The sequence below is a fragment of the Camelina sativa genome, chromosome 4, assembly GCF_030686135.1.
Source record: "Camelina sativa cultivar CO46 ecotype springtype chromosome 4, ASM3068613v1".
In the NCBI taxonomy this organism is placed as follows: domain Eukaryota; kingdom Viridiplantae; phylum Streptophyta; class Magnoliopsida; order Brassicales; family Brassicaceae; genus Camelina; species Camelina sativa.
Genome location: NC_141883.1, coordinates 21,146,159 through 21,168,940, shown reverse-complemented (window position 1 = coordinate 21,168,940; position 22,782 = coordinate 21,146,159). Strand labels below are relative to the sequence as shown.

The 22,782-nt window shown below is 34.4% G+C and overlaps 2 protein-coding genes, 1 long non-coding RNA gene and 2 pseudogenes across 4 annotated transcripts; all 5 read left to right on the top strand.

Moving 5' to 3' along the window:
• The first annotated feature begins 529 nt into the window (after positions 1 to 529).
• On the top strand, positions 530 to 2,842 carry LOC109132516 (UPF0481 protein At3g47200-like; annotated as a pseudogene).
• Positions 2,843 to 6,811: 3,969 nt separating this feature from the next.
• Positions 6,812 to 8,618, top strand: LOC104783974 (UPF0481 protein At3g47200-like). The gene is made up of 3 exons (XM_087509093.1): positions 6,812 to 7,430; positions 7,534 to 8,012; positions 8,185 to 8,618. Exons 1-3 carry the CDS (start codon positions 7,204 to 7,206, stop codon positions 8,616 to 8,618), a joined length of 1,140 nt encoding a protein of 379 aa, XP_087365219.1. The 5' UTR covers positions 6,812 to 7,203.
• Positions 8,619 to 9,765: 1,147 nt separating this feature from the next.
• Positions 9,766 to 11,510, top strand: LOC104780847 (uncharacterized). The gene is made up of 6 exons (XR_766820.3): positions 9,766 to 9,962; positions 10,075 to 10,229; positions 10,325 to 10,356; positions 10,473 to 10,731; positions 10,897 to 10,925; positions 11,164 to 11,510. It is a non-coding gene; the product is annotated as an uncharacterized LOC104780847 (long non-coding RNA).
• A 2,474-nt stretch (positions 11,511 to 13,984) lies between these two features.
• LOC104780846 (UPF0481 protein At3g47200-like) lies at positions 13,985 to 16,644 on the top strand. Its single transcript, XM_087510460.1, has 4 exons — positions 13,985 to 14,304; positions 14,586 to 14,965; positions 15,068 to 15,555; positions 15,886 to 16,644. The coding sequence occupies exons 2-4, from the start codon at positions 14,895 to 14,897 to the stop codon at positions 16,152 to 16,154; spliced, it is 828 nt and encodes a 275-aa protein (XP_087366586.1). The 5' UTR covers positions 13,985 to 14,304; positions 14,586 to 14,894; the 3' UTR covers positions 16,155 to 16,644.
• A 3,906-nt stretch (positions 16,645 to 20,550) lies between these two features.
• LOC104780845 (UPF0481 protein At3g47200-like) lies at positions 20,551 to 22,599 on the top strand (annotated as a pseudogene). The gene is made up of 3 exons (XR_015596956.1): positions 20,551 to 21,325; positions 21,421 to 21,943; positions 22,028 to 22,599. The product of XR_015596956.1 is annotated as a UPF0481 protein At3g47200-like (transcript).
• The last annotated feature ends 183 nt before the right edge of the window (positions 22,600 to 22,782 follow it).

Sequence of the window (22,782 nt, the reverse complement as noted above, 5' to 3'; positions counted from 1 at the left end):
TTCGTCAGTCTCAATTGTCAAATATAAGTTTTATACAATCATTAATGATGAGAGTCATTTTATAAGAACGTAGTCTTTTTATAAGTGTTTTTGTAGTAAATTTTTCCTTCCAAAAAAAAGATAATAACAGAATATGGCCAGCTTGTAGCTTTAAATCGTTGACAAAACAAGATTTGTCACTATATATATCAGTTACGTCGTTGATTCAGCCAAGTATCTATTAGTACTCGCTTCCTCTCGGAGAAGATTATAACCAACAAAATGGAAAACCTTCCGCCACCACCAGAGCCGGCGCAGAGACATATAGGGCCACAAGCCCAATAATTTTTTTTGTCTGTTTTTAAATATTTTTAAGAAAAAAATAATGAATAAAAGGAATGTAAGAGCTGCGGATCGAACACATGACATAGGATGAGTACATTACGCTACGATTACCACTAGGATAAAGAGACATTTGATGGAAAAAGCCGATTATATGCATATATATTTTACGGTCGCAAGCAGATGCTTCATCTACTTACTTGGCATGATGTCAAAAAAAGGAAAATCGTACGACAAGTTGAGAATATACCTTCAAAAAGTCCTAAAACAAAACCAAGAATCCGAATTGGCTACTCAAGATCAAGAAGTCCTTGTTTTACCCAAAAGTATTAGTCCCTCTCAAGACGAAAACCAACAAAACCACCAACGCACTCGTTCCGATCCTGGAGTGAAGGAGATGACCGAAGGGAGCGGGAGCGGGACCAGACGACATGATTGGGTGATCTCGATTAAAGAAAAGCTCGAGCAAGCAAATAGAGAAGATGACACAACTAGCTGGGGCAAGCTCTCTATATACAAAGTTCCACGTCACCTGCATGGAAACGATACGAAGTCGTATTTCCCTCAGATGGTCTCGCTTGGTCCGTATTATTAGGGATATAATATCCCACATCGGAAGCTGGACAAGAATTCTGACAGTATATAAGATATATGGGCCTCTCCACTCATTGCCAATTGGTTTTGAGTTGGAAGCCCACAATCTAATATGGTATCAGAGCCCGATCCACACATTGTCCAGTCCGATCCATCGATCTGACCCAAATTTGGTCCACCGATCCTTGCCCGAAAATACCGAGATGTATGTCTAGAAGAGTCATCATCTCGAGGGGGCGTATTAGGGATATAATATCTCACATCGGAAGCTGGACAAGAATTCTGACAGTATATAAAGATATATGGACCTCTCCACTCATTGCCAATTGGTTTTGAGTTGGAAACCACAATCTAATACGTACCACTATGAAAGACAACAAACGCGGTCTATGGAGTGCCACAAATGGCGTGCCGTCAATATGGTCTTGAAACGTACGAACCAAGGCATTGAAACGTTTATCGATTCCATGGCAGAGCTCGAGGAGAAGGCTCGTGCGTGCTACGAAGGTCCCATTGTTTTGGACAGTAACGAGTTCACAGAAATGCTTGTTCTTGATGGCTGTTTTGTTCTCGAGCTCCTTCAAGGAGTCGCTGAAGGATTCTTGAAACTCGGGTTAGCGTGATTCAATTTCTTGCCTTTTCTTTTCATGTTACTTTGCTAATCCGGTCTGATTTCATCGGCTTATTTATATAAACTACTAAATTTTTATTTTGGTGTTATGTAGATACGCTAGCCACGATCCAGTTTTTGCGGTTCAAGGATTGATGCATTCGATTCAACGTGACATGATAATGCTGGAGAATCAACTTCCTTGGTTAGTACCGGTTATTAGAGCTACAGCCTAGTACACAAAACCAAACTGGTTTAGTGGAATTAGTGGTTCGGTTCTTCATTCCACTAATGCCAACGGCCGAGACTTTGGCCGAGAACTCGCCACCAAGAGGCGTATCCAGTGGCGAACTGCACTGTCTTGATGTTTTCCATCGAAGTCTACTCTTCCCAAGGTCACCAGGCAAAGAAAACTCCTCACGCGTGGCTGACAAACACCTACTATTGATTATCTAGAGATTCCTAGTCTACTTATCCATGACGGTAAATTTTATGTTTTCTTTTTACCATTTCTCGTTACTTTTGAAAACTTCTACTATTGATTATTTTGATGGTCTCTCTTCTTTGATTGCACTCCATCATGATTTTTTTTTTAAGGTATAAAGACTAGCATTTTGTTTGTCAAGAACATACGTTACATAAACTTAAATGCAGATGCTCATTAAATAATGCATTAACACAAACTACTAGATTATATAAATGTCTACGGTCAAACAAAAAAAATGTCACATATATTGGTTTAGTGACGCTTATCTTCAAATTTAGAAAGAAAACGTCAAATATAAATTTAGACAGTGAAATTATGAATGTTTTTTTTTCCTCTAAGATAATTTTCGTCCGGTTACTACTTCTCAAACTTACAATTCCACCCACTGTCAATTTTTCTATAGGTACCAAATCTCTCTTCTTGAATATCATAGCTTTCGAGCAGTGCCACATCGAATCGAGCAATGATATAACATCCTACATAATTTTTATGGACAATCTAATAGATTCTCCCGAAGATATTAGTTACTTGCATCGTCGTGGTATCATCGAGCACTCACTAGGAAGTAATTCTGAAGTTGCGGATATGTTCAACCAGTTATGTCAAGAAGTAGTTTTCGACACCAAAGATATTAATTGTTAATTGAGGTTCATCGTTGTTATAAGCAGAACTACTCCAGGAAGTTGAATTCTTTGATAAGGACCTTGAAACACAAGTACTTGGATAACCCTTGGGCGCATTTGTCTTTCTTTGCTGCAATTATTCTACTAATTCTTACATTTTCTCACAGTTATTTTGCTGCTTATGATTATTTTAATCCATCATCTTAGTCTTCGTTACTATTCTGTTTTTCCATTTTGTATTTTGTAAGCTTGGTTTTCGTGACAATTTGTATTTTTATCTTATCAAAAAAAAATAAAAAAAAAATAGTTAATAATGTAATTATTTGCTTCGGACTCTGATTTAACACCTATGTCCTCGTTTATATGTATTTGTTATAGACTATTTTATATAGGAATTAGAAGTCATATGATGTAATATATAACTTTAGATTAATTGTCTTCTTGCACTGCATTGGAAAGTCTTTCACCCACAAAAATATTAACTAAAAGTTCAATAATATTATTTAATTAGATGAGTCTCTAAAAAAAGTGACAAAATCTCTCTTAATCTCTCATTTGAGAGACTCTCTCACCCTTTTTGAGACTCATCTAATTAAATACTATTATTATTATTATTTTTGTGGATAATAGACCGAGAGATTTCTACTGCAAATGCTCTAATTGGTTTATAGTATGTGCATAATTAAAATTAAAACTAAAAGATTATTAAACTGATTAATTCTGAGTACAAAACAATCATTATTGAAACGTTTAATTAAGGTTGGGCATTCAGGTAACCCGTTCGGGTAAATGGGTTTAGAAAAATAGAAGTTATTGGATATTTTTTGATATATGGATTCGGTTCAGTTTGAATACTTTCGGTTCGGGTCGGTTCGGATTACAAATTTAAATAAATTCAGCTAATTTTGACTTATGTAACAAATTATTTATATATTTTGATTATTTTTGATATTTAGGTATAAAACTAATTGAAATATTTAAAATTATAATCATAATTTTAGGTAATTAAATTATATTAATGTTAAATATTATAAATATGTTTATAAGTTCAGGTTTGATGGATACCCAAACGGGTATAAGGTATTATCTAACCTAACCCGAACCCACATATATTAGAAAATAGAACACAATAGACAAACTTGTACTCAATCCGGACTCGGTGTTTCGGGTTGGATATTCGAGTACGATTTTTATGCCTAGACCTACGTTTAATAGATATACATATTATGTTAGAATGGATGTTTTGTTAAAAAAAGGTAACCATTATAGATATAATATATATATATATATATATATATATATATATGTTTAATATATTTAATAACTATCTTTCAAAATATTAGTTAAATTGATCCTACACATTGTACAATAATTTACCTTCAATTATTTCATATATATATATATATATATTATAGATTTCTGTGGTATTATATTTTAGCAAATGAATATACATACTGCGTAAAAAACTTGCAAAATGCGTGGACATGTGATATTTAATTTAATTTTTACAATTTGTTCTTAGATTTTAGATTGTGACATTTTAATTTAAACTAAAAACTAAAAAACTGACTCCAGCCTAAAATAATTATGAATTATGGCTTTTGAGGGAGTACTATCAATTGTGAGTATCGAGAGAGTGCAGAGTCTTTTGAAGAAAAATACTTGGTTCGACTTTATTCTACCTGTCAATCAAAATATAACAATATGTCATGTAATACTATATTTAAAAAATAAATCAAAATTAAAATCATAACAATAAAACAAACCTAAAGAAACAAAATTTGTAAATTTTGTATTAGATAATTTTAAATATCGATTTTAATTTATACAAAAATTATTATTTTAATTTTTAATTAAATGAAATTATACGTCGGTTTGAGTGTATAAATAAAGATTTAAGACTTTGATTTTACAATTAAACGAGATTATATGTCGGTTTAGGTTTATAAATGAAATATCGATTTTAATTTATATAAGAAGATTATGATTTCAATTTTTAATCAAATGAAATTATATGTTGGTTTGAGTGTATAAATGGTGATTTAAGATTTTGATTTTACAATTAAAAGAGATAATATATCGGTTGAGGTTTATAAATGAGAATTTGAGTTTACAATTAAATAAGATTATGTGTTAGTTTGAATTTATAAATAATAATTAAAATTTAGATTTATAATATTAAACGAGTTTATATGTTGATTTGTGTTTACAAAACACTACTTCAGAAAATGAAATGCTTGGATGACGACTTTCAAACACAAGTACTTCGATAACCCTTGGGCATATTTGTCTTTCTTTGCTGCAGTTACTCTGCTAATTCTCAGATTTTGTCAGAGTTATTTTGCTGTTTATGATTATTTAAGCCTGCTTCTTAAACTCCATTGATTCTCTTATGTTCATTTTAAGCATGGTTCCTAAACTTCAATGATATATGTTGTTCTTTAATTTAATTTGGAATGCTGGCCTTTTGTGAGTTGTGACATGTTGTATTTTCTTCCGGTCAATTTTTTTTTTTACATTGTAATACTTGGGATATTGAAGTACTTATTGTTATCTTAAAAGTATTTTTTGAGAACAGTTGAATTTTGACTATAGATTTAGGAAACCATATCTCAAGAGTAAGAGCGTTGATGGTTTGAGTATGGTTGCCTAAACTATAGTCAAAATTCAACTTTTCTCACTCAAATCCCCTATATAATAAAATGGAAGTACACAACTTTTTTTGTACACTATATAATTTTTATAAGTTGGTTACAAAATATATTAATACATTAAATATAAGTTGATTACAAAAAAACGTTATAGATTAATTGGTCAATCTGTGTGCTATATGAATATACTTAAGAATATCCCAAAATATCTTCTTAAAGAGAATATTCCAATGATTTATACAATTTCCTAAATAAAATATTTAGTATTCCATGTATTGTTACAAAATATATACTGTTAGACATAAAAATATATTCTTAGGCGTAAAAAGGAATAAAATCTTGGCAATTTATCACACTTAATCGTGATTTCTGAGATTTTATTGTGTAACTGAAAATAAAATTTTACCTAAGCACTGGTCATATTAAAAAATTTTCATTAACATGTTCAAAAATTAAAATAAAAACAAACAACAAACATAATCATTTCTCATACATAAAATTACAAAATTAACAATATAAAACTTACAAAATAGGTATATTTTTTTAAGTCATTATATTTAGCATATGATTTTATTGCATAATATTTTATCCAAAAAAACTTTTAAAAATAATCATATAAATTATATTTTATTCTAAAATTATAATATAAATAAAAAGAATTTTAATTCGTGCTCTAGCACCGGTCCTAAATCTAGTTTATAATTAATGAGTACAAAATTCAACTTTTCTCACTCAACTTTTCTCACAGTCTTACATTGGGACAAGATGAGTATATTTATTATAGGTAGTTTGGTTATCATAGATATTTTTTTATTTATTCATATTATATGATGGTTAATATATCAGTTTAATTAACATACAGTACACGTGATTATTATAGACGGTTCTAGAAACAGCTTCACGACATACAATTTATTTGTAAGACTCGCATCTTTTCCTAACGATTAATTCCTATAAGCGTTATATCAACAACAAACAATCTTATCCATAATATAGTTGAGATAAGTAGATAACAACTGCCGGTCTGCAACAGTCGGAGACGTCCTATTAATCTTGCAGCATTGATTTGCAAGAAATGCATTCTTTGAAACTCGAACTTCATATATAAAAAACCTTTAAATTCCTGATCATTTGGCCAAATGATTCCTACAAATAATACAAATATATTTAGAGTCATTTTGTAAGTCTATTTTTTCGAGAGTTTCGATGTTCTATCTCACTCATTGGTTATATAGTTGACGAGCATGTAGGAGGGTCTTTGAATAAGAGCGCAATTAGAAGGGTTGAATCTCACTCGTAGAACAATATATAAACTACAAGCATTTATGAGAGTCTGCTTTGAGTAAAAGTGCGAAGTCTTTTTATAATCAGAGTTTTATAGATTGAAAAATAAGCAAACAATGCATGGCCTAATTATAGCTATAAAATAGTTACAGCGTTGTATTTAATATTTCATAACTACACTCGCGCTGCTCGTTCTTAATTTCCTGAAAAAGCTTCAAACCAAACAATGGTACATGACCAACCAATCATCATCAACACCGACATGTTGACCAAAAATCCATTATCCGAACCAGTCAGAGATCAAACCTCCATGGTTTACCCGAAAGATCGACTCTTCACAGATGTGGAAGTACAGAGGAAACTGACCAAAACTTGCAGAGCCAGGAGGAGACTCATTTCGTGTTCTGTAAGATCGAGGAAGTGACAGAAGATAGGAAAGAGACCACACTAGAATGGGTCATCTCAATAAAAGACAAACTCGAGCAAGCATATAGAGCCGAGGACACAACCATTTGGGGGCAGCTCTGCATCTACAGAGTTCCACATTACCTGCAAGAGAACGAGAGGAAGTCGTGTTTCCCTCAGACCGTTTCCCTTGGTCCATACCACCATGGTGAGAAGCGTCTCCGGTCTATGGAGTGCCACAAGTGGCGTGCGGTCAATAAGGTTCTGAAACGTAATACAAACCTCTGCATCGAAATGTTTCTTGATGCCATGAGAGAGCTCGAGGGGAAAGCTCGTGCTTGCTACGAAGGTTCCATTAGTCTGAGCAGAAATAAGTTCACAGAAATGCTTGTTCTTGATGGCTGTTTTGTTCTTGAGCTCTTCAGGGGAACCGTTGAAGGATTTACCGAACTCGGGTAAGCATGAATAAATTTTCTGGTTTTATTTTTCGTTTCCGGTTAGCTTATCCACTTGCTAAACCGGTCTCTTATTTCGGATATTTTGTTCTATGCTACGTAGATATGCACGCAACGATCCGGTTTTCGCTATGCGGGGATTGATGCATTCAATTCAACGTGACATGGTAATGTTGGAAAATCAACTTCCTCTGTTCGTTCTCGACCGGTTATTAGAGTTACAGCTCGGTACACACAACCAAACCGGTATAGTGGCGCAACTAGCTATTAAGTTCTGGAACCCGCTATTGCCAACGGAAGGGGCCAAAGTGTGCCTACCAAAACTCATGAACGGGCTAGAAAAATCATTGGATGGCGATAAGGGCGAGTTGCTCTGTCTAGTTGTATTCCGTGGGAGTCTGCTCCAGTCTATTCCTACACCGAATAGGTGTGTGATGAACATGGGACAACAACAACTGGTACATCGCGTGACAGAACTAAGGGGATCTGGTGTTAAGTTCAGGAGAAGGAACACTGACCGGTTTTGGGATATTGAGTTCAAAAATGGTTATCTCGAAATACCCAAAATACTAATCCATGATGGTAAGCTAACACCTGTTCTTTTGTTTCCAACTTTTTATTCTTTAGTCATATATGTTTGTATTTTGATCCAAAAAATCAAAAGAAGTCAGATATGTTTGTATAATATCTAATTTTATCTATAGAAACACCATATTTCTAAAACTTACAAATCCCCCCCTCATGTTTATTGTAGGTACCAAATCTCTCTTTTCAAATCTTATAGCTTTTGAGCAGTGCCATATCGAGTCGAGCAAACACATAACATCCTACATAACTTTCATGGATAATCTAATAAAGTCTGACGAAGATGTTACCTACTTGCACTACTGTGGTATCATCGAGCATTGGCTTGGTAGTGATTCCGAAGTTGCGGATCTGTTTAACCAGCTATGCCAAGAAGTGGTTTTCGACCCCAAAGATAGTCTTCTATCTCGACTGTCTGGTGAAGTAAACAGGTTTTCTGGCCGTAGGTGGAATGTTTTTAAGAGAATCTTGATATACAAGTACCAGGTCAACCTTAATAATCCTTGGGCATATTTTTCGTTTTTTGCTGCAGTTGCTCTACTACTTCTCACTTTATGTGAGAGTTTCTTTTCTGTGTATGCTTATTATAAGCCAAAATCTTAACTTTAGTTATTTTTGTTTTTTTCATTCAATTTAGAATGTTGTGTTTTCCTGTTTCTCTTTCAGCATTTCTATTTTCTTCTTTTCAAATATTGGCATTGTAACAGCTGCATGGGTTTTGCAATAAAGATTATTTTGCTGCAAAAATATTAAAAATTTTGGTGGGTTATAAAGAACTTAGGAATTTTTTTTATTTTTTTTTAGGTGATATTAAAATGAGGACCTAATCTAACTCAACATATCCACAATTGGATGTTACTGAGTAGCACACATAAGGAAGAAGATACTAAGTATTAGTCTTTTAACCGAATGAAAAGAGGAGAGGAATATAAATAGAGAGATAAGATAGAAATAGAAGGTATATCCTCCGTGATCATTGTGTGGTGTGCTCAGTTCATGGTGGTTAAGCAATAGAGATTAGGTTTCTGTTCTAACAATATATCTCATAGAAGAACTCACGTTGATTTTTTTTAATACATCGGAGAATGCAGTTATTTTAGGGACAATTGCATTTTTTTTACCTTTATTTGCATTTGAATGAAATCGTAGACCCTATATTTGATTTTCGAGAAACATAACCACTAAGGATGCTGAAATTACAGTTGACTCCCTTACGACCAAACAAAAAACAGAAGCCGAAATGACAGATATAACCCGAAAAAGTCTGCAATAGATTTCTTTATGGTAGATTTCAAATTGACGTCTAATGGAAGACATAAAAATATATCTACTCCTTAATTATAGTTTAAATTTTAATTAAAAAATTATAAAAAATAATTTGGTAAACGTATTGACCAAATAATAACCACATAGACTTCCTACATTGAAATAAAATAAATTTACATATAAACTAGTCAAATTAAGGGAGGAAAAGCTGATTAGGTTAAAATTATTTGATTTAGGGTTTGCTTAAGTAGACTTCTCTATAGACTGTAGGTGGTTGACTTTGTTATGCTATCAACTATTAATATTAGTCCTGAACGTTCGGTCAGAACCAAGAGAACCGGACCGATTAAACCGAGATGTTCGATTTTTGACAGCATTTTGAGAAGATCAACAAACCGATCAGCGAAATTAATTTGGTAATTCGGTTTGACGGGACACATAACCGATTCGTTTTAATTAATCGAGTTATATATACCTAATTTTCACCAATCCTAACCCTAATCACTTTCATTTATTCCTCTCTCTGGCTATTCTGAAACTGAAAAAATCTGTCTCTCATCAAATCATTATCATAATTACCTTTCTTCTTCGTCTTCGTCATCTACAGCTCTTCTCTCTGTCAAACATGGTGTAGAGATCGACCTTTTAGCTGTCCAAACCCTAATCTCGAGTTTTAGACGGGTAATATCTTCTTCTTTTCTTTGTCTTATCCTATGTCTCTCTTTTTGATGCTTTGTTGTTTGCTTCTCGTTAATCAGTGTATTAATGTGTGGGTGGTTTATTATTTTGACAGATCTGAAGATTGTAGCGGCGGCTAGATCAGAGCCTGGTGGAATTTGAACGACGATGTCGATGATGATATTGACGCCGCCAACGGTATTACCGCAGTTGATGTAGTGTCTCTCAAAATACTCGATTCCACTAAAAGCAGACTCTGCTATGAACGAGGTAAATTTTATCCATTATTCACTTAGATTCATTTTTGATTTGGTTCTGCAGTTTTTGGGTTTTAATTAAAAGATCTAATTTTTGATGTTCTGCAGATCTACTTGCCATTGTTGAGGCTGGTGAACAGGTTTGTTCTTGTTCTTGTTCTTGGTTCAGGAAGTATCGGTTAAACACTTGACTGATTTATAGCGGCGGCTTGTTCTTGTTCTCTGCTTATTGTTCTCCAACCTTAAACCGTATTAGGTTGCTTATGTATTGGTCCAATTGCAAAATAAAACTGCTTTTACTACTCTGGCTGTTTCTGCCACAATGGAAGCTAGTTTGGATTCGTTATGTCTCAACTGTGTGCTGATGTGTTGTGATGGCTTGATTGCAACATTTGGTGATCTGAATCATCTAATCTCTTCAACCATGAGTGGGGTTACATGTTGAGGTTAGTTTCATGGGCAAATATGTTGAGTGGCTTCTCTCCACTGGTGGCTTCTCCATGAACACGTAAGAGGTAACTAGACAACTCAAACCTTAGTTTCCTTCTCATGGTCTCGTGCAATCTCCCAACTCTTTCTTCATGGTCTTGTTTCCTTCTCCTTCAAACTCTGTAAACACAAATGGATTTGCGATGCAATGAATACTGATTCTTTGTTTCTTTTGTGTGTGTGTGTTTCAGGATGTGAAATGTCAGGGATGCTTCAACATGTGAGTCTTTTTTTCAAATTGATTGTTCTGTAGAGTCTGATAATGGTGGTGCTTTATCAACTAGAGATGATGCATATTAGGCAGAGATACCTAGCTCTTAGATCAGTAGTTATGTGAAGAGAGTACACTAAGTAACAAACTGTTGTGATCTGGGTTAAATTATCGATTTTGCTGCTACTCAAATACTGCTTTATTAGCTTTTTTTTTTTATGCATTTTGTTGTGGGTTATTTTTGCAGAACCACTGTGTTCAGCCATTCTCAAACAGTTGTAGTGTGTGGAAACTGTCAAGACTGTTCCGTGCCAGCCCTGGGTGGTAAAGCAAGGCTCCAAGAAGGATGCTCTTTCAGGAAAAAGTGGGATTGAGATGTCACGAAATCAATCATCTTTTTCACAAATGTTTTCTGTTGAGAGGATTCAGATCTTTCTTTAGTTTTGTTTTCTTGTTTTTAGTAGTTTTAATGTCTATGACTTTTTTTTTTGTTTGCTTGTAAAGGGATTATGAAACTACTAGATGAGTAGTCGATTAGAACTCTTGTCTTGTTGAAACAGTTTCTGCTTTCTTTTAAGGTTTAATCTTTTTTCATGCTGTGCTTTTTCTCTTGGTTCGTGCTTGCATTTGTTGGTAGTTTAGTCACTCATTGAACAAACAACCATTGTTAAATTTTGAATGACTTGTGCAAATGAATTGTAATATTGCTGCTATCAGAAGAATCTTAGACGTGACGTAACTTGAGACATTGGTTTTAACATTATGAAGTTTTTAGTTGCTGAGGATTAAGTGAGGACTGAAAGCTAGACATTAGTGAGCTATTTCCATCAACCTTATTAAACAAAAATTAAAAAAATTATTATTTAAGTGATTTAGCAATCTTCTTTGGGGTTCTCTAGTGGAGGGGATGATTTTGTTGAAATTCAAAGTAAGTTTCTTTAATTAGATTAGTATTAATTATATGATTAATTAATATTTGAGCAACTTGAGAGAGTTGCTGGAGTGGAAATGGTTTTAGAGATAGAATTGTTGTAGAAAAAATTTAACTTAAATATCAATAGAAAAAAAGAAAATGAATATTAATTGTGTGAATGTGTTGTATCGTCCACTATGAATTTGTCGCACCCGTTTCATCTTCGAACTAAAAAAATCAAAAAAAAATTTATATAAAAATTTTCAATTAAAGACTTTTTCAATTATACAGACTTCACACAGAACTCCAACACGTTGACTTCAAAAATAAGTCTAAGTTAATGACCTAACTGCCTAAGAAAACCAAAAACTTGATTTCTCCATATGTATAATATATAATCATGTCAAAAACATATAGAAGCAAGTACATAACATATATCAAAGACTACAACAAGAAAATCTTAAAAATCATTTACCAATTTGCAATAAATTGGTTTACAAATTTTGCCGACTTCATGTTGATGTCAAACGAGTAGACATCAACCAGCCTCTACGCAGAGACTTTAACTCGAAGTCTATTTTGTATGGTCTATTTTTGCAATTACAATTTAATAAAGCAGACACCGGACAAAGTCTACTAGGATAGTTGACTTCTTTTGTTGTCTTCCTTTGTTAATTTTTTGGTCAGTTTTGCAATTAAAAACATAGAACAAAGTAGACTTCTTAGGAAGTTTCTACAAGTTAACTTCGATTGCAGTCGACTCTTGTTATTTTTGCAATTGACCAAACCATTGACTTTGTAGTAGACTTCTAGTTGACAAGTAGACTTCAACTATCCGTCAACTAGAAAAAGTAAACTTCGTTGTGGTTAGTTTTGCAATTGACCAAGTTTGACTTTCGCCAAGTAGACTACGTACGAAGTCTCCAGGAATGTTGACTTCGTTTGCAGTTTGCCGTGGTCATTTTTGGGGTTGACCAACATTTTAATTTTTTAATTAGTAGACTTTTTTTGCAGTCAACTAATTATTTTAATATAATAATATTACGGTCAATGCTTAAATATTTTGGTCAACTCCAAAAATAGTCACTATAGAAGTCTACTCGTTTATTATCGTAAGAAGACTTCGTCCGGCAGTCATAACTAAAAAGTCAAGAATTTGGTCAATTGCAAAAATACACCTCAGTAGACTGCAAACAAAGTATCCGACAGAAAGATTATAATGCAGTCTGAACCATATTTTTTTGTTTTCAAATGAAATTAAGGAGACTGAAAATTCAGTCTACGGGCTCGAAACTCGATAAAATTTTAATTGCAAAATTAACCACATAGTAGACTTTACATGATATTATGACGGTTAGACTAACAAATGAAGTCTAATTTCGCAAAAAAAATCAAGGAAAATCACGAAATCTACCGGAAAATAACCTTATTTGTGGTTGTTTTGCAATGTCAAGCACCGAGGACGTCGTCTTTAGTCACCACGAAGAAACCCAACACCAATTTAATCACTATCCAAGAATCATGACATATAACAAGATGAATGCACTTGCAAAATTTTTTGGATTAAAATGGAGAGGAGATGGAAGAAAATGAAGTTCTCATAGCATTGGATGTTATATAAGCTTACAAATTCAGATTGTTGAAGCTTTAAGAGCTTCAAATTTGGTTGTTCATGGTTGTTGGAAAATTGATGGCGGTAGCACAACCGTAAATAAAAGAAGAAGATGAGAATATAGATGTAATAAACATTTTCGCAAAAAATTCAAATAAATCAGAAATAATGACATTTTTGTAAATAAAATGAATGGACAAAAATTTAATAAGGAAAAAGTGATAAATGTTAGAGAGAGAAAAAGAATTGACTAACATTGCAATGGTCTCAAGATTGCAATTGATTCAAGTTAAGAGTGTACTTTTGCAAGCATCCCGTTATTTTATAAGAGTGAAGAATTAATAAACTGTAAATATCACTCGTTGAATATATCACAAGAGTTTATTAATTAGTCTTTGTATAAGTGAACTACAGTCTTTTTTTTTTTTTTAATTGAAGTAGTTTGTCCCACTCCCACCTACCGGCATTTATGAGAATCCAGCATTTATGCTATTTTTTATTTAATACTATAAGAGTTTAGTACTGTATAAAACTAAACAAAGCGTCACCAAATTAATTACAACTTTATCTCAGTTACATATAGTTGCTTTGACATTTGACAATTATTGTCTCTCTTTCTCTCGATCTTCCGAGCTTCAACCAGCAGAAATCATGGTTTTATTTTCGGATGGTAGCTCAATTGCCACTGACAAAAGGCACAGATCGTATTTTCCTTTCATCCGAAGGCTCCATGTAATTACCAATCGCAAGGAGACTAACGCGGAGCTCCGTAAGGTCGACGTGATAGAAGAGAAGCCAAGCGAGATACAAGTAGAATGGGTGATCTCTATCCAGACCCGGCCCTTGACACATTCCTATGATACGTAAGTATGAGACCTCAATTTTCTGAAGCCTATTCTGTAAATTTTTTTTGTTTCTTTTTTTAGTTATAAAACCTCAATTTAAAAGGTAATTTCTTTTAAATGCCTCATTTTTTTAATTTGTTTTTAGGTGAGGCCTCATTTTAAAAATTGTTTTGAATTGAAGCCCCATTTAAAAAATTGTATTGGACTTACCGAAAAAACCATTTAAAATAAAATATTATCAAATCCTATTTTAAAAGTACAATTTTTTTCGTACTGGACCGACACTGTCTCTATCAAAGAAAAGATGGTAAAGGGACAGAGAACTGGGACAAGCTATGTATCTACAGAGTTCCACCTTACCTACTAGAAAACGACAAGAAGTCCTACTTTCCTCAAACCGTCTCTCTTGGTCCGTACCACCACGGCAAGGAACATCTCCTGCCCATGGAGCGTCACAAGTGGCGTGCCCTCAATATGGTCATGACACGTACCCAGCATAGCATCAAAATGACAAAATGTATATTGACGCCATGAAAGATCTGGAGGAGAAGGCTCGTGCTTGCTACCAAGGCCCTATTGATATGAAGAATAGTAATGAGTTCACATAAATGCTTGTTGTTGATGGCTGTTTTATTCTCGAGTTCTTCAGAGGAAGCGTTTTAGGATTCACTGAAATCGGGTACATATAGGTTTTTGTTTTTTTGTTTTATCATGTACTTGCTAAACCGGTCTGATTTCGAAGCCAGTTTTCTAAACCATTATTATTACTTTGGCTGAGTAGATATGCACCCAATGACCCGGTTTTCGTGATGCGAGGATTGATGCATTCGATCAAACGAGACATGATAATGCTGGAAAATCAACTTCCTATGTTCGTACTCAGCCGTTTGTTAGAGCTACAGATCGGTACACAAAACCAAACCGGCGTAGTGGCACAGTTACCAATTCAATTTTTCAATCCGTTAATGCCAACAAGAGAGACGCTGACCAGATCGGAAAGTTCGTTGGACTGGCAGGAAGAATCCGTTGAACAGCAGGCTTACAACGGTGAGCTACACTCTTTGCATGTTTTCCATGGAAGCCTCATCCAGTCTAGTCGAACTCAACAGGATATGAGCATGGTGGACAAGCGCGAGCAACAACCGGTACATTGCGTGACAGAACTAAGACAGGCAGGTATTGGGTTCATGAGAAAGAAAACCGGTCAGCTTTGGGATATTGAATTCGGAAACGGTTATCTTAGAATACCCAAACTACTAATCCATGAAGGTGAGTTTTATTAACCGGCTTTTCTTCACAACTTTACATTGGGTTCCTCGCAAATGTTTAACCCAAGATTATTATCTTTAAAATCTTACAATTCGACACATACTTCTTAATTATACGGATTGGCAACGAATACATACATTAAGTTACAAGTCGTAGTTTCATGTCTAGTTATATACTTATACGTATCTCAAAAGAATTATTCTCTTGAACTCGAATAGTATTGCGTCATGATGATGTTTTCTCATGTATTTCCTTGTAAACAAACAAAATATAGAACCCTGTAATTCCTTAAGCTTACCAAAAAACCATGGTCTCTTGTGTTTCTTGTAGGTACCAAGTCTCTCTTCTCAAATCTTACAACTTTAGAGCAGTGCCATATCCACTCAAGCAAAAAAATAACATCTTACATAATTTTCATGGATAATCTAATAAACTCTCCTGAAGGTGTTAGCTACTTGCACCATTATGGTATCATCGAGCATTGGCTAGGGAGTGATTCTGAAGTTGCGGATTTGTTCAACGGGTTATGTAAAGATGTGGTTTTTAACCTAAAAGATAGTTATCTATCTCTGATATATCATGGTTTTTACGGTTTTTAACCATGATATAAGTGTGCTTTTGGAGTCGTTTGATTTGTTTTCTACGATGTTTTAGAGTCTTAACAGGTTTTCTAGGATTTTGACACGAATGGAGTGAAGTGAAGCGATTTGGACCATTTTGGAGCATTAATCCGGAAGAAACGAACTTGGAGTCGAATCAGAGTGATGGTGTCGATCGACACCACCTTGGTGTCGGTCGACACCCTGTTTTATCCGACGAGAGAACAAGAATTGGAAGTTTTACAATTTTGCCCGAAGTTTTCCACAATTGCAACATAAGCCCCTGGACGTGCTTTAGGATGTATATATTTTATTTTTGGGTTTTAGAAACCTTTAAGTTATTTTCTAGCAGTTTTTGAGAGAGAGATTTTGAGAGCTTTTGGGAGAGACGGATCTGAATTCTTTGTAGAGAGAAGATTTCTAAACTCCCTCATTTACTTTTCAATATCTATTGCATGTTATTCAGAATTATGATTTGTTCTTCATTAAACATGTATGAGTAATTTGCTTGTTAGGTTTAGGGTTTTTCATAGAATTTTTATGATTTATTAGATCTGTGATTTTAGGGTTCTTTATCTTTTATGATCTTCATCCTTGGTTGTTTTTCATAATAATTTTTGATTGATCACCTAGAATTATTATCTTAGGGAAATAAACTGATATGAGAATATAATTGTTTTCCTGAATAAAACTATTGATGAGAAAAATTACTTTTTACAAAGAGATTTGATTTAGTAATTTTGTGAACTTATCTAAACCTGAATTTAAAGTTGATTTTTAACATTGAATTTTACAAAGAGATTTGGATTTTCTGGTTTTAAATTTAGATAATATTTGCAGTGAGAACTGATTTATTTTCAAATTGTGTTTAGAGTTCTAGATCTGATTTTAATTGCTTGAACCTTAATTAATTTACTGATTTAATATTTCATAATTTCCTGAGAAATTCTCTAAGCTTAACCTTTTGATTTTCTGATTTCACAACACTTTTATTTGAATATTTGCATTGCTTTTTCAATAATTAAATTAACTTGTTTAGCGTAATAACAAAACTTTATAATCCATTATGTTTGATCTTGAGTCTCTGTGGATTCGACCCCTAAGTACTACATTGATCTCTTGTTTGAGAGAGTAGCTCCAGAGATTAATTTGAGCATATCAATCTCCACTCTCTAGCGAAGTTAACCGTTATTATAGTGGTAAGTGGAATACTCTTAAGGCTACCTTAAGGAACAAGTACTTCAATAACCCTTGGGCATATTTCTCTTTTTCTACTGCAGTTATTCTACTAATTCTCGCATTCTCTCAAAGCTTTTTTGCTGCTTATGATTTTTTTAAGCCAGCTTCTTAATCTTCATTACTATTATGTTGTTTTTTCGTTAGTTTAATTTCAAGTACTTGATGTTTATGTCATGTTATATTTTCTTCAAATCCAAATTAAAAACATTGAGATTGTAATAATTATTATCTTAGGGAAATAAATTGATATGAGAATATAATTGTTTTCCTGAATAAAACCATTAATGAGCAAAATTACTTTTTACAAAGAGATTTGATTTAATAATTTTGTGAACTTATCTAAACCTTAATTTAAAGCTGATTTTTAACCTTGAATTTTACTAAGAGATTTGAATTTTCTGGTTTTAAATTTAGATAATATTTGCAGTGAGAACTGATTTATTTTACAAATTGTGTTTAGAGTTCTAGATTTGATTTTAATTGCTTGAACCTTAATTAATTTACTGATTTAATATTTCATAATTTTCTGAGAAATTCCCTAAGCTTAACCTTTTGATTTTCTGATTTCATAACACTTTTATTTGAATATTTGCATTGCTTTTTCAATAATTAAATTAACTTGTTTAGCGTAATAACAAAACTCTATAATCCATTGTGTTTGATATTGAGTCTCTGTGGATTCGACCCCTAAGTACTACATTGATCTCTTGTTTGAGAGAGTAGCTCCAGATATTAATTTGAGTTTATCAAATTTTGGCGCCATTGCCAGGGACTCTTTGATTTACATTAGATTTGAGTTTTTAATTTCGTCTAAATTTTTCTTTTTATTTTCTACTTACACGTTTTTGTTTTTTTTTTCTGCTCTTTGGTGTTTCAGGTGCATGCCTCCTAGACCTCACACAAGGAGCAACAAGACTGGTCCTACTGTGAAGCTTTTAAACCAAGAGTTGGGAAAACCTGAGCGTGAGAACAGAAAAGCAGCCAAATCCTTGAAGATGGTTAACATAATAATTTTGGTTCGTGATGAGGATGGTGCTTTGAGGGATCAAGAGGGCCACTTGCGCAATGAGCAGAGCCAAAATCTTGATGCAAAAGGGAATGTTATTGATGAGGTTGTTGTTGTCGATGAGCAAGCTGATGGTGTCGACCGACACCAATAGGGTGTCGATCGACACCCCCTTCCTGCAGACGGACGTGGAGCTGCAAACCACGTTAACAATCCGGTTCGAAGACAGGAGAACAACCAAGACTTGATCAGGACCATTGCTGACTACAACCGGGCTGATCTTTTGTATGAGAACCGGTCTGCTATTGTTCCTCCTCCTTTCCAGAGGAATGATTTTGAGTTAAAACCTACTTACTTTCAACTAGTTGGGCAGAGACCTTTCTCTAACCTGCCCAATGAAAAGCCTTTGGACCACATTGAGCATTTTGAAAACCTGGTGACCAGTATCAAGGCTAATGGAGTGACTGAGGATTACATCTACTGCAAACTCTTTCCTTACTCACTTGCAGGAGAGGCATCTCAGTGGTTGAAGCAGTTGCCAGCTGGATCTTTGACAAATTGGCATGACATCAAGGTTGCCTTCCTCAACTACTTTTATGATGATGCAATGTCAGATGAGTTGAGAGTTAAGCTGTCCTCTTTCAAACAATGACCATTACAAGCTTTCAAGGCAGCTTGGATGAGATTCAAAGCTTATCAGAGGGACTGTCTACACCATGGTTTCTCAAGAGTACAATTGCTAAGTATCTTCTTCAGAGGATGTGACTGGGAGTATCAATTGGCTTTGGATGCTGCAAGTCATGGGAATTTCAAGACAAGATCTCCAGAAGATGCTGAAGGTTTGATTGAAAACTTGGCTTCTAGCAATAGTACTAAGAGAGCAGATGTTGAAAGAAAGAGATTACATGGAGGATTTGATTCAAACCAGTTAGCTTCTGTTAATGCTAAGATGGATTTTAGAAGGCCCAACAGAAGATTCTCAAAAAGTTTAGGGCCTAAAGTCATGGATCTGGCCCATTTGGCCGCAGGGGCAAAACCGTCATTTGCGGAAGTCATAGGAGGAACTCTAGGTTGATGGCCCACTATAAATACGATGTCATTGTCAGAGCTCTAGAAAAAAAAATCTTGGCAGTCAGAGAGAAGAGAGCATTTATTTTCGTATTAATTGCGCTTAAATCTTTGATTGTATTTCCCGAAAACTCTCACCTTCGATTCTACGTTAATAAAAGGACCAATTCCGATTTATCCCTCTAATATTCATATTATTTAGATTGTCGATTTCATACATCAACATCTATAACATTGACAACATTTAAGAACAACTGCATCTCACCTTCTTTTTTTTTTTTTTTTTGTATCAGTGTTAAGTAATTGCATGCATCTCACCTTTCGTGGTTGTATCCCATGCTTTAGCTCTTTCCAAGTCTTATATTGTGAGGCAGAACACCGGTAACCTGAACGATCGACCTTGATCATCTTTCTCATCGTGATCGATCCTAAAAAACAAGTGCAAGTCTGCAAGGAGAGCGATAACTAATTTCTACACAAATAGTTTGACGCTAGAAAGAAGGGAGCATTAAGCTAATTTGCTATACGATATTACAATCTATGAAGTCCATGAGAAAAGTTGACAAGTGTCTAACTCAATTTACTAAGAGACCCGGTAACCCACTATCCAAACCTAAAAAGAACAAATTCTATAAATATATTTCACAAAAAAAAATTGTATTTGATCAAGTTTACTATGTAATATTTTTTCTCATAATATTTTTTGATTGTATACCAAATTTCAAATATAGCTTGGATAAGGTTAAAAAAAATCATTATACTTTTAGGAGTTTGTAACTTTGTATTGTTTTCAATCTTGTTAACAAAACCACAAAAATATAAGAGGATTTTTTTATAGAAGGGTCCAAAGTTTCACTCATTTAATATATAGTTATTATTATATACTACTCCCTATACTACAAGCAAATTATGAGTCTTTTTTTATGATTTTTTAGTCTTTATTATGAGTAGTTGGATATTTGAATTTCATTTATGATTTATGGAAAATACTACAAGCATTAATGAGAGTCTTTTAATAAGCGTACGAAGTCTTTTTAAAAGACTTTTGTAGATTGGAAAATAAGCAAACCCTATGGCCAAATCACACAACTTTAAATTAGTTACAGCGTTGTCCATTTAACACTTTGCTATTACAGCTCTCGCTCTAAATCTCCTCAAAATACTTCAACCAGAAAAAAAAAATGGTTTTAGTTAATGTTCATTCCGATGGACAACCACTTTTCATCAACAAAGATATGTTGACGTGGTACTTGCTCAGTCTCAAGCTCCGCCAAAAATTTCAAACCAAAAACAAACACTCGGAACCGGTTCAAGATCAGAATCTCCATGTTTCAAGACCCGAAATTACCAGACCGATTCAAGAACAAAACTTACAGAACCACAAACAGACTCATTCCGAGCCCGGTAAGGAGGTGATAGAAGACAAGCCAGGAGACAACACAGGAGGAGACAGTTGGGTGATCTCAATAAGAGACAAGCTCGAGCAAGCAAATAGAGACGACGACACAACAATCTGGGGAAAGCTATGCATCTACAGAATTCCACATTACCTGCAAGAGAACGACAAGAAGTCGTATTTCCCTCAGACCGTTTCCCTTGGTCCGTACCACCACGGTAAAAAGCGTCTCCGACCTATGGAGCGCCATAAGTGGCGCGCCGTCAATAAGGTCTTGAAACGTTTGAAGCAGCGCATCGAAATGTATACTAATGCCATGAGAGAGCTTGAAGAGAAGGCCCGTGCTTGCTATGAAGGTCCTATTAGTTTGAGCAGTAATGAGTTTACAGAAATGCTTGTTCTTGATGGCTGTTTTGTTCTGGAGCTCTTTAGGGGAACCGTTGAAGGCTTTCCTGAAATCGGGTAAGCGTAAAATAAAATTTTCTGGTTTTTTTATCTAATCTATTTGCTAAACCGGTCTTATTTCGGTTCGTTGATTTTTTGTCTGTACTGAGTAGATATGCACGCAACGACCCGGTTTTTGCGATGCGAGGATTGATGCATTCGATTCAACGTGACATGATAATGCTGGAAAATCAACTTCCTCTGTTCGTCCTCGACCGGTTATTAGAGTTACAGCTCGGTACACAGAACCAAACCGGTATAGTGGCACATGTAGCCGTTAAGTTTTTTGACCCGCTAATGCCAACGGGTGAGGCCTTCACCAAACCGGACCAGGCAAACTCATGAACTGGCTGGAAAAATCCTTGGACACACTTGGTGACAAGGGTGAGTTGCACTGTCTAGATGTTTTCCGTCGAAGTCTACTCCAGTCTAGTCCTACACCAAATACAAGATCTCTACTAAAGAGATTAACGAGGAATACGCGAGTGGTGGACAAGCGACAACAACAACTTGTACATTGCGTGACGGAACTAAGGGAAGCTGGTGTTAAGTTTAGAAAAAGGAAAACTGACCGGTTTTGGGATATTGAATTCAAAAGTGGTTATCTAGAAATACCCAAACTACTAATCCATGATGGTAAGCTAAAACATCTTCTTTTATTTCTTACTTTATATTATATGTTTGTATAAAAAGCCAAATTCCCTCTCATGTTTATTGTAGGTACCAAGTCTCTCTTCTCAAATCTTATAGCTTTTGAGCAGTGCCATATGGAATCGAGCAACCACATAACATCCTACATAATATTTATGGATAATCTAATAAACTCTGACGAAGATGTAAGCTACTTGCACTATTGTGGTATCATCGAGCATTGGCTTGGGAGTGATTCTGAAGTTGCTGATTTGTTCAACCGGCTGTGTCAAGAAGTGGTTTTTGATCCCAAAGATAGTCATCTATCTCGACTGTCTGGTGACGTAAACCGTTATTACAATCGTAAGTGGAATGTCTTGAAGGCTACCTTGACACACAAGTACTTCAATAATCCTTGGGCATATTTTTCTTTCTCAGCTGCAGTTATACTGTTACTTCTCACATTATGTCAGAGTTTCTATGCTGTTTATGCTTATTATAAGCCAAATTCTAAACTTTAGTCGTTTTTTTAATTTTCATTCAGCTTGGAATGTTTGTATTTTCTTATTTTTCAACGTTTTCTATTTTCTTCTACCCCAAATTCGGCATTGTAATAAGGAACAATTGCATTTTTTATTCCTTTTATTTGCATTTGAATGAAACCGTAGACTCCATATTGGATATTTGAGAAACATAACCACTAAAGATAATGAAATTACAGTTGACTCCCTTACGACCAAACAAAAAACAGAAATCAAAATGACAAATGTAACCCGGAGGAAGTCTGCTATAGATTTTTTTAAGGTGAATTACAAATTGACGTCAAATAGAAGACATAAAAATAT

Bases quoted from the DNA above. Each gene is read 5' to 3' on its own strand.
- LOC104783974 (XM_087509093.1), top strand. From the start codon at position 7,204: ATGGAGTGCCACAAGTGGCGTGCGGTCAATAAGGTTCTGAAACGTAAT. The intron at 7,431-7,533 runs GTAAGCATGAAT...TATGCTACGTAG, and splicing joins GAAGGATTTACCGAACTCGG to ATATGCACGCAACGATCCGG. The intron at 8,013-8,184 runs GTAAGCTAACAC...TGTTTATTGTAG, and splicing joins CAAAATACTAATCCATGATG to GTACCAAATCTCTCTTTTCA.
- LOC104780846 (XM_087510460.1), top strand. From the start codon at position 14,895: ATGCTTGTTGTTGATGGCTGTTTTATTCTCGAGTTCTTCAGAGGAAGC. The intron at 14,966-15,067 runs GTACATATAGGT...TTGGCTGAGTAG, and splicing joins TTAGGATTCACTGAAATCGG to ATATGCACCCAATGACCCGG. The intron at 15,556-15,885 runs GTGAGTTTTATT...TGTTTCTTGTAG, and splicing joins CAAACTACTAATCCATGAAG to GTACCAAGTCTCTCTTCTCA.